Source organism: Lagenorhynchus albirostris, chromosome 2 (assembly GCF_949774975.1).
Source record: "Lagenorhynchus albirostris chromosome 2, mLagAlb1.1, whole genome shotgun sequence".
Classification (NCBI taxonomy): domain Eukaryota; kingdom Metazoa; phylum Chordata; class Mammalia; order Artiodactyla; family Delphinidae; genus Lagenorhynchus; species Lagenorhynchus albirostris.
The window spans coordinates 49,514,586-49,531,099 of record NC_083096.1 but is presented as its reverse complement, the minus strand read 5'-3'; the positions used below and the strand labels follow the sequence as shown (position 1 = coordinate 49,531,099).

Genomic DNA, 16,514 nt, shown 5'->3' with positions numbered 1-16,514 from the left:
GTTGAGAGTCCGCCTGCTGATGCAGGGGATATGGGTTTGTGCCCCAGTCAGGGAAGATCCCACATGCCGTGGAGCGGCTGGGCCGGTGAGCCATGGCCGCTGAGCCTGCGCGTCCGGAGCCTGTGCTCCGCAACGGGAGAGGCCACAACAGTGAGAGGCCCGAGTACCGCAAAAAAAAAAAAAGTTATTTCTAGTCAGAGGTAATTAACTTAAAACACACTACTTTGGCATTAACAGTCTAAGCCTTCCTTACACGTGTCATGTATTTAATTGAGCACCTACTACATGCAAGGCACTGGACAAGATTCTGGTGATAAGAGATGATAAGGATAAGCAAGAAACTTTGCATTCAATACATGTACAGTATGGTTGAGATGATAAAAAATATATATACCATTAACATAAGGGAAAACTGGATCTTTAAAAAGGCCTATCAGAATACAGAGGAGAAACAGCCTGCTTCAAGCTGGAGAAAATGAGCTACGTTTCCAGGAAAAAAAATCATGTTTTTAAAAAAAATAGGGTCTTTTGAAAATGTTCATTTGCGAAAGAGAAAATGCTTTTCCAGATCACTTACTCTGGAAGAAAATAGTGAAGTCTGAGGCCAAAACCCCTGAAAGGAGAAGTCTGATTTTTTAAATTAAGGCTGCATATAACAGTATTTTAGCTATATTTAACTATCACAAAAAATACTTTCTATGAAAAAATGCATTCAGCATTCTGACTTGGGAAAGAGAGGGACCTATTTTCCTTCAATACAATAACAGAGACCCCTCTAATTCAAGAGGCAGAAACTTCAACTGTGAGAGAAAGTATTGTGTCATTTTAAGTCATAATAAAAAATACACTACTCACCAATTGTTTTGGATTTGAAAATAATGGGGAGTTGGTGGTGGGACACAGAAAGGAAAGTATGGAGGATCCTTGGGATGTAGGTTACCCATACCCAGTAAAATGCAAGAATAATTCAGAGATGGGAGGACCTTCTGTGTGGTCCTTTTTCCTTAATTCCAAATGTGCATGTACACTTATGCCATAAGCAATATTATTTAAAATGTTTATATTGCTTAATATATTCTCAATGTTTCTTATATGTATCATTTATATCAATTATTTTGTTTTTGTATGTGAATTTTTTGGAGGTCGGGGCACTTTTTCATCTGTATACCTGCTTATCAACTGCAGTTTATCATTGCTAAGTATGTTAGGCACACAGAGGTATTTATAAAATACTTCAGGGTAGAGTACACAATGTAAATTAAATATAAAATGGGAAAGTCAATAAAAGTCACCACAAATGTGCTACAAAGCTGTGTGACTAATATTAAAAAATATTAAGTGATACTCTTGGGCTTAGTTGTTAAATATAGTTATCTATCCCCACTTCAAGTTTTGACTATCTTACTAGCCAGCAACCAAGCTGTCTTTATACAATATCACCACCTAGTGGCCAAAATGGAGAAACATCTGGAGTAACATCTTTCTGTTATCTCCTTTCTTGCCCCCAACAAGATTATGTACAATATACAAATCAAATTCTGTCTTTTTCCCTCTGTATTTCCCAGTTAATACAGTCTTCCACAGGCAATTTTTCTCTGTATATCTATACTTAAACGAAACAACAGGTGCAAACAAATTCAACCATTACCAAATACAGTAGAGCCTTAATAAATGTTAGTGCCCTTCTACATCTTCTCACTTTATCTTCCCTTCTCTTTTGATTCTTACCCGGTTATCTTTTTCCTTCTCTCTGATGAATGTGAGTGACAAAATTATCATATCCACTCTCTACAGATGAGTATGAATTATTTTCATGATGCTACCTACCCTCAAGAATGTCCCATATTATAGCACAGGACTCTCTTTAGATTACTCCAAATTTCCTAAAATTGACAGAAAATACATTTATCTGAATGAGAAAAACCACTGGCTTCCTTTGAAATTCTTTTGAAATATAAGGGCACACACTTGTGGAAGAGAGGGATGGTGTTTAAGTATAGCTGTCTTTCATCAGAATCACGGGAAGAAGAGATTCTTGCCCACCCACTCCTAAAAATGCTATCTGCATCACTTTCTACAAAGACTACAAAGACATTTTCCTGCCAAAAGACTATTTCAGACAGTCAGCTCTCTAAAGATGGCAAGCCATCTAAAGTCCATTTAACTACTTTTCATCTACCTCACAGAATTAAAAAACACATTTATGGGGCTAGCTCAGAAATCTAACTATTTAATAGACACATTCAGTAAATACTTCAATTCAATTCATGTATTTATCAAGCAACGGGCAATCAGATATAAAAAACAGTATTCCAGTAAATAGACAAAGAAAAAGTATTTATTGAATGAATGAAAACACAAAGAAGGGTAAGCCAATACTTATACAAATTTAAACAAATGCCACAAATTCCTCAAATCAAGGAATGTACACCTGTGGGCTCCTGGGGGTACAGAAAGACCCAAAAGAATATGCAGGAATGGAAAATTTTAAGAGAATCCATTTCAGCTAAACTTCTAAATAAACACATTCTTTCCTAAACTGATCTACTTGAAAAAGTTCCTGTGGTAAATATTTCATTGCCATTCCCATTTTCAACATTCCCCCTGCTCAACCATTCTCCTAGTTCATAAAATAAAAGCACACACCTCTCTCCATACTATGGTATACTTCTAGGAAACATAACCAAAAGACTTTACTAAGATTTAGCAAATGACTATTAATTAAATCTGTTACTCTTTTGCTTAAAAGTACTCTGTTTAACTAATATACAGACCAGACCCCCACAGTCAAAAATAACTGTTAATAGTCAATCCACCAATTAACTTTACAGTCAGCCCACGGTACCTGGGGGTTCTCCATCTGAGGATTCAATCAGCCGTGGATTGTGTAGTACCGTAGAACATATTTCGTGAAAAAATGTAAGTGAACATGCGCAGGTCAAACTCATGTCATACAAGAGTCCACTGTGCTAGGAAAGGTTTGGGGAAAAAATTAATCCCAGGTTGTACTTCTCTAAGATATAAATTGTCCATGGTACCAAATAAAGGGACAATTTCGGTGAAAAACTGGTTTTGAGAAGCCCTCCTACAACTAAGGTTAGAGGATGGAAGAGGTGAAATAAAACAAAAAAGACTTGATGCTAGGACTTCCCTGGTGGCGCAGTGGTTAAGAACCCACCTGCCAATGCAGGGGACATGGGTTCAATCCCTGGTCCGGGAAGATCCCACATGCCGCGGAGCAACTAAGCCCGTTCGCCACAAATATTGAGCCTGCACTCTAGAGCCCATGAGCCACAACTACTGAAGCCCACGTGCCTAGAGCCCGTGCGCCACAACAAGAGAAGCCACTGCAATGAGAAGCCTGCACACCGCAATGAAGAGTAGCCCCCGCTCACCACAACTAGAGAAAGCCCGTGTGCAGCAATGAAGACCCAACGCAGCCAAAAATAAATTAAAAAAAAAAAAAAGACGATGCTGAACTCTGTCTCATTCTAATAAAATAATATGCATCTGTTAAATAAACTATTTTTAACATTAAAACACACTTCCAATAAAATTTTAAGACACGTTTCCAATAAAATTTTACTTATGCTTAATAATTATTTAACAAGATGTATAATGAATGTTGATCAGCTGTATAGAAATAATAGTTATAATTCAAATGAGAAAAATTTAATGCTTAAAGCCTCTGCATCACAGAAAATTAAAATTTTAACAATTCCAACTTAATACATATTTCTGTTGCAAAGAATTGATAGTGTACTAAGACTACACAAAAATATATTGCTTTAAAATAAAATTGTGTGGGAGAAGTACAATTAAAGGAGAAAAAGGAGTGATGTAAAATTTCTAACTATTAAAGACCTTATTCTATATTTTAAAATCAAGATCAGAATTTTATTTATTTTAATTAAACTTTCTATTTCAAGACAATTGAAGCTTCATGTGCAGTTGTAAGAAATAATAGAGAGCTGGTAGTATTTTCCCAGGTTCCCTCAATGGTAACATGTTGATGTGTTTTTAAAAATGGATTTCATTATAGTATTTAGATTCTATTGGATATATCTAAAACAGTAATCTGTTTATTTTAAAATTCCATTATTTACAAAATGCCAGAAATTATGCCCTTTGCAATTATTTAAATTTTTAAATAAAAATTTTAGATGCTATCATAAAAACATAAGAGGGAATAAATAGTCTTCCAAAATTTTCTTAGGAACTATATCAGCAAAGGTTTTTTAAATATCACTGCTGTAACCCAATATTCTATAAAGTAGAGGCCCAAACCAAGGAGTGGGCCATTCAACCAAGGATGATCAAAGAAGGTGTTACAGAAGAGTTGACATTACAACCTAGCCTTGAAGGATAAACTGACAACGCAGCTAAGTTACTGAAGGATCCTGAAGAACAGAAGAAAAGGAAAAGCACAACAAAATGAGGTGTTCAGGGGAACTGCAAGCAACTGGTTACGGCAGGGTGTTGGGAGATAAAGTTAAAGGTTATAAGGTGGACAACAGATCACAAAGAACCTTCTTGGTACACTGCATATAACATAAGTAACAAATGTTAGTAACAAATTATTTGGGGAACAGAATATTTACCCACCTTCCAAAACTTGGAGTAAAGGGTAGTAGAATTGTCCTCTTACTTAGCTAAACAAACTAAATAAAAGCTACTAATGAGAGGAGAAAAGAATGTCTCCTAGATAACTTGAACAGCTACTTGATTCACACACTAACCTTAACACATCTAAAAAAGCAAAACAGTGAGACAACTACCATGAGTAGGAGGTAGCAATGGTTAGCAATGAACCATAGGAGGAAGCAAAAATCTGTGAAGCCAATTTTGAACACTGCCCAAAAGAAACAATTAATCGAAGGCAAAAAGGCATTCTGAGGTATTTCTCTGCTGGGAGACAGTCTGTTCTAGAGGCATCATTAGGACTTTGGCTAAAGCAAATCTAAAAATAATTCCCCCGGGCTTCCCTGGTGGCACAGTGGTTGAGAGTCCGCCTGCTGATGCAGGGGACACGGGTTCGTGCCCTGGTCCGGGAAGATCCCACATGCCACGGAGCGGCTGGGCCTGTGAGCCATGGCCGCTGAGCCTGCGCATCCGGAGCCTGTGCTCTGCAACGGGAGAGGCCACAGCAGTGAGAGGCCCACGTACTGCAAAAATAAAAATAATAAAAATAATTCCCCTTCTCTCACTCTATTTAACATTCATGAATGGTCACCTGTCTTTCTGGGTTCCTCAATACTCAGACTGAGGGTACACAGGGTATCAAAGCATTTGGTTCACTATAAAGATATATATTGGTAAATAAATAAGCCATTTAGTTTACACATCAGTTTCAGATAAATTTTATTACTGCTACATTGTTTCTGAGGGTCTGGTCATCTATGTGCCTTTTATTTAGATCTTTGAGAGTGAAGAATGGACCCTGACCTATGGTAAATTCACCAAAAAGCCACTCTGTGAAGCTCCTTAGGAGGCAATCTTTCAAGGATGAAAGCCTGCACATGTCTTACAAAATTCAGCAGTACTGCTGGTGAATACTACTTCTTTGTAGGAATTTAAGTTCCTAATTTATTTGTTGGATGTGTGACCAGAAGTTGTCAATCAGAAAGGTAAAGGGTTATTACTCTTCTGTTCAAATACAATGTTAGGAAACAATATCATCTCACTGATCTCATTTGACTATGATTTCCAACATCCTACTATGTACGCCAGATACAAAGCACAAAGCCTATTGTTGATTCTTTTTTATACAACCTTGATATACAGTTGGCCTTTGAACAATGTAGGTTTGAACTGTGCAGGTCCACTTATATGTGGATATTTCCAATAGTAAACACTATAGTCCTACACATTCTATGGTTGGTTGAATCCACAGATGCAGAGGAACTGTGGATATGGAGGGTCAATTATAAGTTATACTTGGATTAACCCGCACCTTGTTCAAGGATCAACTGTATAGATATATATAAAATCTTTATTTTATATATACACATATAAAATCTTTATATAATTTTTGATATGACTATAAACCATTAATATTTTAGAAGTTGAGATAAAATGTCTACAAAAAAATTAAGCTACCCTCTGTATTTTTTAAAAAAGCATGTTTTAATTTACAAATATAAAAAAATACAGGCATATTTTAATTTTACTTACAGCTGTTTCTCTCCCTGAAAGAATCTATTCTTACTCAAAGGTTTTTTAAAGGAAGCTGGTATAAGGAGCAAAACAGGTAAAGTCAACTCCTAACTTAAGGATTAAATAGTAGTCATAGTTGTCATACTTAGCATATTAAAAAATCTCCACTTTTAATTAATATCTAATTAAAATTTTAGATGTTAATATCACCTTGTAAAACGCTGTTTTTGAGTCTCAATCTTATCAAACACCATAAATGAGAGTCTATACTATGCTCCTCAGGTAAAATTTTACAAATAGCACCTCCTTTCTGAAACACTTTGGTCCTAAGTCCTGGAAGAGACAAAACACTGCTTCAGCAGTAACAATGCTCGAGAAGCCTAGCAGTGAGATCAAAGCACTAAGAAAGTGCTTTATGTTGTTTGTTAAGTTGTTCTTAAAATAATTCTTGAAATCCTAGGTACCAAATAAACACCTAGAAATTGTTAACTAAGTTGGCATATTTCACTGCCAACTTGGTAAACACATATTTTTTTCATATTTTAACATCTCTGATGGATCTTATAACCTTCAGCATCTTACAATTAATTAGTGACTTTTTTTTCTTAATGGTATTTAAACAATGGTGTTCTAAAACCAATGGTGTTTTAATCAGTAAAGTAATAAGGTAGGTTCCAAATACACAGTGACACATGGACAAGTGAATGAGAGAATTCATATGTATTGAATCACAATCCTTCCACTCAGAGTGTTACTATATCCACACTTGGTTTCAGACAGTTATAGGAAATAACCAGTTGGTTTTCCCACTTCCTATCACGTGGTAATGGCAACATCTTTCACCAAGTAATAACTATTTTCAGACTGGGTTGTATATGTAGTGTACTTAGTTCTAGGACCATAAAATTCTCAAAAGCCTCAAATAAAAAGTTCTATTTACTATCTTACTTATGTTGATAAGGGTCCCTTCAAATGAAACCACTTATATTTTAAAATACTTTTCTCATATTTTTTCAAACGAGCAATGACAAAGGAAAGATCAATGCCCCAGGTACTTCTTGTAGATAACTTGTTGTACAGGAAAAGTTATTTAGGCATAATTTATAAAAACACTAGTTACTAAAAATGCATTTTCACCTGTTAAAACCTGGTTAACTTTAAAAAAGTCGATTGAAAATTTCTGATACTCTAAATGTCCATGAGAAAAAACATAGTTCAGTTCTGATCAATCCCTCTAAAACCAGTGCCCACATCAGAAAAATCTATAGAATCCCTTGGCTACAGAGATGAGTTACATTCTCAACCATTAAGGTAAGTCTAAAATCAATAAAAACAATTAATCTAAGGGAAACATCATCATCAGTATATTGATAAATGAAAGACTACAGTCTCTAATTTTACCAGTGAAGCACATTTTTAAAAACACTAAATGGAAAAGAAATTTAATTAAAAATGTAAACTGAAGATACTCACTATATTAATATAATAACAACTATCAAATTCAATTTCAATAACTGGAGATTACAATGATTCCTCAAATATCTCAGAAGCAGTACAGTGTAGCAGTTAAGAGCAGAGTTACTAACCATGTGACCTTGGACAAGTAACCTAACCTCTTTGAGTCTCAGTTTCCTCATCTGTAAAACAGGGATATTAATAATACCTACATCTCACAGGATCATTCTGAAGGTTAAGTGGAATAATATATATAACACATGTGGTATAGTTACTAGCATACAATAAGTGGTCAATATATATTAGCTGACATTTCTATTACCTTAAGATTTTAGCATATATTTTAAGCTGGAGTCATTTTTCATATTCATATAACACTCTCCATCAATTTACCTAACAAATATTAATTGGACCTTCAAGGAAATAAAAATAGGCCAATTGGTTGGAGCAGAGTGAACAAGTTGGGAGAGGGAAATTGGCATTAGATGAGACAATGAGGGGCCCTGCAAGACATGTTAAGGATTTTAAAATTCTATCCTAAGTGCTATGGGAAATCATTACAGGATTTTATGCAGGAAAGTGCTATGAGATTTGAGTTATAAATCTGGGGAGGAGACAGAAAAGGAAGTGAGGAATCCAGTTTGCAAATCGTTCTGTAGTGTCCTGGCCAAGAGAAGATGGCTGTTTAGAGTAGTGATGGTAATGCAAAAGGCATGATAGCAGTGATAATGAGAAGCAGATGAATTTGGATTATTTTGAACACGAAGGAAACAGAATTTCTGATGTGTTAGGAGCTGTGAGAGACAGAGAAGACCAATACGACATACAGACCTAGGAATGATGTACTTTACATGAAATACTGTTAAAAATACTTATCTAATGAATATATAAAATTTTATAGTAGGTAAAAATTTTAAAATAAAAAACCATGTAATTAATGTAATAATGCCTTTCTCACACAGAACTCAAACTTCAATAAACACCAGCATTTATTAATATATACAATGCAATCAGCAAAGACCTCATAAATTGAAAAGCAATGAAATGAACCAAAATTGCTTGCTTTCAGCATTCAGAGAATAGCTGGTAACAATTCAATGGGAATTAAGAAGATGACTTTGTCTATCACACAAAACTTACATCTTTGCTAACACTTTTAAAATATCTTTAAATATATCTGTAAAGCATTTTAATAGGAGAAAACATTTATTTATATTATCTGTAACACATATAACCACCTTTTATTGTAACATAGTATATCCATAACCATATGTGTCTTTATAATTGCACGTGCACGCATGCACGCACAGACACACGCTTAAACAAGACTAAGTGCCTAGCATTTCATAGATACTATATACGGATAAGGATATAAGAAAGAGAGAAGGAAAAGATTAGAAGGGGTAGAGTGAGGAAAAGGATGATGCAAAAGGAAAAAGAATGAAGAGAAGCAGAGAGGAAGAGAAGATGATGGTTTTAGTTGATGAATGACCTCTTGTTCAGAAAGGGCTGTTGATCTGCAAACAGGTAGATTGGCCTATATGCTTGGTTGGCATCATGACACTGAGCACACAGGAGCTAAATAAAGCACGCAAGAAAAGGGTGAATATGAGAGCCAGGAGACTCTTACAACAGTTACTGTTTATGTCAAGACCTGCTCATCCCAAGGGACCCATTTTCACATAATCTATAATTATCTCTTTGCTTTAATCGCCTTGTCATTCCTGAGGCTCTCATGGGCACTGGAAGAGGAAAAGCTCATTAACTAAACCTTTTCTCCTCTCTCCAGCCACCCATGGCTTTTAATTGCTTGGTGTGTTATTATCTAGGAGTGCAACTGGGATCATTTTCATAAGAAAGGGAGTAGAGAGAAGGAAGGGAGCCATGAGTCCCTGAGGTATGCACCACAGACAAACCTTTGCTTTCTCAATTATTTATGCCAGCTGAGGTTTTACAGGCTGAATAAATCCATAACTCAAGTTCATTCTGAGCAGTCACATTCTCAAGGGGGAGGTGCCCACTTGCCTATACACACTTGTGCAGACCTCAAAGAATAACCAGAATGTAACAAGACATATGTCATCCATTTTATCACCTATCACCAAAGTGTTAACACAATGTTGATCACAGGCAACACGGTGAAACAGGGAAGGATTTCACTACTACCAGCCAAACAGATGGAGGGAAGCAGGATAATCTTTTTGGTGCTAAGGGCAGTGGTATCAATGGGACAGTAGTATCCCAGAGTGACTCAGCCTACTAAAAGCATAAAAATCCAAATACTCAACTTTTTAAATACAAAATATGTGTAATACATACTCTTGGTGTTTCAGAGTCTTAAATAGATTTGTTAAAAACAGGTTGTTAACAATGTGAAGCTTTGAATAAATAACTAAATGGAATTTTATACTATTTGATTCTATTAGTCACATTAAACCATGTAAACCAAAGCTATGTTGTAGCTTTTTCTCCAATCACATCTCTTTCAGGAAAATTTTAGAGTACAATTTATGTGTAAGTGACTGGCTTTTATGCTACTTTTATTTCAGTTCATATTTTCACCAAAAATACAAAATTAAAGCATAAAATTATCACTTTCTTTCTAGTTTTTTATACTTACAGTTTACTATTTTATAATCAGAACTAGAGAGCAACCAGTGAAAAAATATTTCTAAAATATTTTCAAAATCTATTATGGTTTAAAAATTTTAACTTTGTAAGTCAATGATGAAAGCATCTCTTTAAAATTCTACAGGCTCTTGTGTCTGACCACAGCAGTGACCTCTGGTATTTTCTGCCAAAAGAGTTCATTTGTCTCACAGAACAACTAATCAATTCCAGAGTCCATCAATCACTTCAGTTGTATACTGGTCTGGTCTTGCTTAAAGAAGGTCCAGATGGCTGCTTGTGTAAGTGGGATTAATAAGATTCTGATAGATTACATAGCATCAAACTACAAAATATAACAGGGAAGATCAAATGTTATTGCAGGGTGGGTTGGATACTGTACACGTTTCATTTGTTGTATTTTTAAATCATGTCCTAATTTCTCAATTTATGTGCCAACGTCGAGGTGAAACCTTCTCAGTTATACAAGTCACTGAAAGTGATTCCCTGTTAAGTGAGTTAGTATATGTAGTACAGAAGCATTTGACTCTTTGCAAAGCCCTATACTTATTAACCAGACCTTTTTCTGCCAGTCTGCAGTTTAAATGAAACACAACTGATCTCAAGACTAGAGTCACAACATCTGTTATTCTCTTGTTTCTACAGTTCCAAACTCAGATCTAGTAGCATTGGTCTCCCTTCCCGGTTTGCCATTTTCTTCTGCAAAAGCAAACAACCTGTACCTAATTCCATAGTTAGGTGATTTTAGCTCCCACCATCAGCCCTGTGCCCTGAGTCTCCACTGTGGGGACTCTATGCTTAGTAACAATACTAATAAAACTAACAGTTACAAAGTAACTTATTTTGTGCCACATACTATTCTAGGATGCCTGTGTGTAAGTATTCATATAATCCACAAAAATGCTATATGAGAAAGCATAATATACTATAATCATCCCCATTTTATAGATAAGTAACTTGTCCAAGGTCACAGAGCTAATAAGAGATGGAACCACCATTTGAATTCCAGCAGGCTCCATAATCTTTTGTACTTAATTAGCCTCACCTTATATCTCCTCCATTATACTACAGAACAATTAACTAGCTTCAGAATGAGAAATTGGTGTCAGGGCTCTGGAATATTAACACAGAGATCTGTACCTATGACATTATATTGTCACTTTCTGTGAAAGAGTGGAAATAAAGGTCAGAACCAAAACAGTCAGGGAGCAAGCTCGGAATTGGCCCCAGTGGCCCTTGGCCCAGGAACATTTACAATAAAAATAAAATGGGCCCTTAACTTGTCACCTACAATGCATATTAGTCAGGAAACTGCCACAACAATGGAGCCCAAGCCTTAGTAAAGGGGTTCATTAGATACTGATTTTCCTAACCTTCAGAGATGTGGAGGGCTTCCCTGGTGGCGCAGTGGTTAAGAATCCACCTGCCAATGCAGGGGACACGCTCGCATGCCACAACTACCGAAGTCCGTGCGTCTAGAGCCCGTACTCCACAACAAGAGAAGCCAAAGCAACAAGAAGCCCGCGCACTGCAACGAAGAGTAGCCCCTGCTCGCCCCAACTAGAGAAAGCCCGCACGCAGCAACGAAGACCCAACGCAGCCAAAAATAAGTAAATAAATAAATTTTTTTAAATGTGGAAAAAATTGTAAGTTTATATATTAAAGTATCCAAAACAGACCTTCAAAATACATTTTTATGTTCTTTTTAATGGTGCTATACAAGAAAGCTTTTCCTTTCATCCAAGTTTACCATTTGATGTTTCTAAAATTATAAAACCTACTGTCACTTTCACCTCAGCTGAACATTAATTCTGCCAAGAAACTGCAATTAACCTCAATTAAAGCACAGTTTTCTCTTCGAAAAATAAAACACCAGATATTAAATTTCACCAAAGTACAAGCAAAATTTGATTATACAAACTTCAACAAATAGCCTGTTTTCACTGTTGTAACTGCATTCTTATACTTAAGAAACAATAGGAACTATACCTGGTCCTTTACTGGAATAAACGAACATTTCATTATACAATAACTTTTATCATGATCTAGTTTGTTACACTGGAATTGTTACAGAATGAATTCTCTAATATAAGAATATGACTAGTTGCTGTGATTTCTGATCTACTGTAGTAGTAAGAAAACTACAGTTTGTAACTGAAAGGCTTTCCGTGGCTCTCTCACGTTCACATTCCTTACTGTTTCATATCTTAACAATATGTTCCAGAATACAACGATTTAGATCCTATCATAAGAAGACTAATACTTGGATGACTTAATGAAATAAGGCCAAGACTAACCAGTTTTGCCAATAGCAGAGGTTCATATTTCACTCAACCAATAAGGTTTATTAAACATACTCAAATGTAGATGACAAAAACACCAAAAACATACTATTCAAAAGTGAAGAAGCAGGCTTCCCTGGTGGCGCAGTGGTTGAGAGTCCGCCTGCCGAGGCAGGGGACACGGGTGCGTGCCCTGGTCCGGGAAGATCCCACATGCCGCGGAGCGGCTGGGCCCGTGAGCCATGGCCGCTGAGCCTGCGTGTCCGGAGCCTGTGCTCCTCAACAGAAGAGGCCACAACAGTGAGAGGCCCGTGTACCGCCAAAAAAAAAAAAAAAAAAAAAAAAAAGACTATGGGAACACAGAGAAGGAATGACTAATCTCCCCTCCTAGAAAAATGACTCTAAGGGTTTACTGACTTGATTTGAACATTTAATAAACTTTGATTAATATGGTTAAGGTTCTAATATGCCATTTTTTAGAAGCTCTAAGTAGAGAATATTTACAAATTAAGAACCCCCCAAACATGTTCTGATTCTATAAGGGTTAAGGGGAAGGGGGAGTTAAACTCTGAAAATGTTTTTTAAACTGTGCTTCCTCAAAACTACATGGGCTTCTCAGAGCTTTCAGGGTACCTCAAGGGATCAGGGTGGCAAATGTACTCCAGGCCAGCAGCATTCTTAAAGGGTATCTTCATCCCCCTCAAATCTCCATCAGTCTTCCACTATATCACCCCAAGTAGACATTTAATCTTAGTAAAAAATGATGTGCTTGCTATGCAAATAGATTCAAGACAGGGCCCTTAGTATTAGCTGGTCATTAACTAGAAACTGAGCATTTGAAGTTTTTGATTCATAGGGGTATCAATAGCTTTCCTTCTAGAATGCTACCTGGGAGTTCTTATCACTAATTATTTATGTGGTGAATAATGTCAGCAACTCTTTTGCAAGAGGGAAGCATAAAATTTTGGTACAATTTCCTCTTCATTCTATGAAGACAGATATTTCCCTTCAATTTAGGTGAACTTAATTTTCCACTTGAAAATTAGAGCTCATTTATTTCATGTTAATAAGTAAGAAAAGTAAAGCTCAGGTGACGCAGAAGGGTAAGAGCATCAGAAGTTCCTATTTCTTGTTTTTGCTTGTAAAGTAACCATCTTAGAAGAATGTGTCACATGGCTTTAAAGCAGGATAGAATCCTTTTTCTGATTTACACGGTGTGTAAAGAAAACAATAATCCAAGAAATTTCATACATAACATACAAAATTTAAGGACCTTTGTTAAATAATGCAAAATGACCTTTAAAAATTTTTTAATTTTGTTAAAAATACATGACATAAAATTTATCATCTTAACCATCTCTAAGTGTCCAGTTTGGTAGTATTAAGTATATTCACATTGTTGTGCAACCAGTCTCCAGAACTTTTTCATCTTGTAAAGCTGAAATGATTTTTAACTTGTAGCTAGAATAAATAAACTACAGAAATTAAAATATTTAAAAGAAATAATGATATTTTGAGGAAAACTAATGAGAACAACAACAAAAATCCATAGCTTTAGATTGAGACACAAAACCTTGCCCTACCAACTACTTATGTGGGAGAAAGGTTATTACTTGGCACTGATTCAGACACTTACAGATTTTAAAGATTATACACATAAAAATTTATTTCCTGCCATTTATTATCCTCCTAGAGATACCACCAAATCGGTTTCATGTTAAGAAAAAGTTCTTCAAATGAAAGTTTTGGGTATTAAATAAATAAATAAATTTATAAACACACATACAATGTATACATACACACACATACTATACATATACGTATATACCCCTATTGTTGAAGACCAGAAAAGAATTTACCTGATGATTTCTTCGTGATACAGAGAACTAACAACTGGCCCACCAAAACCAGTATTTGCTTCTTTTCCTTTCTTCTCTGGTGACTGTGGTTGGGGGGGGGAGGGGGGGATTGGTGGAAAAAAGACACATGGATTAAAGCAGTGTGCATTTAAACCGGTTACAAAATACTACTCTGTTAAGGAACACTAATATTTGATGATCCACCATTTCTCTAAGGCCCTAGTGACAATTTTCGGATGGCATCAGGAAGGCAAGAGGACTCTCAGGTCATCACAGCAGCAGAATGAATACCCTCTATCAAGCTAAGGTTATCCCACTACTGTCTTCTGGAGCTACCTAAGAGCCATTCCCCTAGCTGATTATGTTAGCTATGTTCACTGTGGAAAACAGAGACATTCAGTGTGGAAACATGAAAACAAAATATGAACTATAAATACCAGACCTGAATGTGATCAGGAAGATCATATCTAGGTTGACAAAATTAAAGTTCCCAAATAAGCAACTAAATTGTAATAAAACTTAAAATTTAACCATAAAAAAAAAAAGAAAATATTTTTAGGTGGCAAGAAGGAAGGATGAGAAGGTAGAAGGGAGACAGGAAAGAGGCTGAGATCTAAAATAAAAGAAAAAAAGCAAACGTATGGAAACGCTTTCCAAAATCAAGTATTCAGTAGGCTCTGTCCCTCTATGTTCTCAAAAAGCACAAGGTTAAGATTAAATTTAAAAATAAGATTCTTCCAAAACATGTATGTAGAAGCAGTGAACCTGGATATTACTGTTGTCTGAAAGATCAAATTGCAATCTGTGCAAAAGCCCACATTTCTTGCAATATTGACAGTTTTTAGGCCAGGATACCCTACAAAAATAAAAACTCCGATTCTGAACATAAGTATTATCTTAGAGTCAAAATTACTTTTATTATTTAATTTGACTGCAAAAATAATTAGTTTCACTTCAGAAAAATATAGACAGTTCCCCTATACGTGGTTTTTTTTTTCTTACTTTAAAGAAGGGGTTTTGCTTTATTGTTGTTACTTTTTTTGTTTGTTTCTTTTGGTCTGTGAACCACTGGGCTGAGGAAAAGATCCTTTAGGCAACATATTCTATCAGTTCTTAACACCATTAGAGGAACTAAAGTTTCAAGAAATGGTGCAGATTTTTGAGGTGAAGTCGGTTATCAATTTATGGCAGAAACAAAGGTATAATGTCATAAACAACAACTACCATCATGATTAAATAATAAAGTATACAAAGTACAATAGCCTGATGTTGGCAAAAAAGAAGCACAAAGTAAATGCAAGTTCCCTCTCTCCTCTGAGCACCAAGTCTTAGAGCATAAATGCTGCAAAGAATTTTCAGGATAGAGAATGTTTTCCCTTATACTAAAAAAGCACAATCCAAAGGGAGAACTTACTTTATTTAATCCAATTACATTCTGAATACATACTCCATTAGTAGGATAAAGTTGAAACATACTTGCTGCCCAAGAGATGCTTGCTAAATGAATAACAAAATTGGAAGTGAAAAAACTGGATACCAAAGGAAAAAAAGAGGGAGAGAGAATCAAGTATAGAGTGTCAAGCACAGTTTCCTGAAAAAGAACTGACTCCAATAAGATAACATAGCAGAAAATCTAGGTGACCTTAGATTTGCAATTACTTTTTAGAAACAACACCAAAACCATGATCCATGAAAGAAAAAACTGATGTTAGTGTTTATTAAAATTAAAAATGTCTGCTCTGTGAAAGACACCATTAAGAAAATGAAATGACAAACCACAAACTGGGAAAAAAACCTTTGCAAACACAAATCTATTAAATGACTAGTATTCAAAATATATCTTAAAAGACTCTTAAAACTCAACAATAAGAAAACAAATAGAAAATTACAGGCCAATATTGATGGTGAATATAGATGTAAAACTCCTCAAGAAAATATTAGCAAACCAAATCCTTTTAATCCATTAAAAGGATTAAACACCATGATCAAGTAGGATTTATCCTAGGAATGCAAAGATGGCTCAACACCCACAAATCAATCAATGTGATATATCACATTTACAAAATTAAGGATAAGATCATACGATCATCTCAACAGATGCAGAAAAAGCATTTGATAAAATTCAGTATCTGTT

The 16,514-nt window shown here is 35.5% G+C and overlaps 1 protein-coding gene across 3 annotated transcripts in view; it reads right to left on the bottom strand.

Moving 5' to 3' along the window:
- The window catches only part of ACBD6 (acyl-CoA binding domain containing 6), a 225,620-nt gene that overhangs the window by 143,143 nt on the left and 65,963 nt on the right, over positions 1-16,514 (bottom strand). For 2 of the 3 annotated variants that reach the window (XR_009537294.1, XM_060132403.1), the window contains exon 4: positions 14,381-14,463. The exons of the other annotated variant lie outside the window; for it this stretch is intronic. Coding sequence is in view for 1 of the 2 variants with exons in the window: in XM_060132403.1 (XP_059988386.1) it covers positions 14,381-14,463 (83 nt within the window). In the remaining variant the exon portion in view is untranslated. The remainder of the gene's footprint in view (positions 1-14,380; positions 14,464-16,514) is intronic. 3 annotated transcript variants of the gene reach the window in all.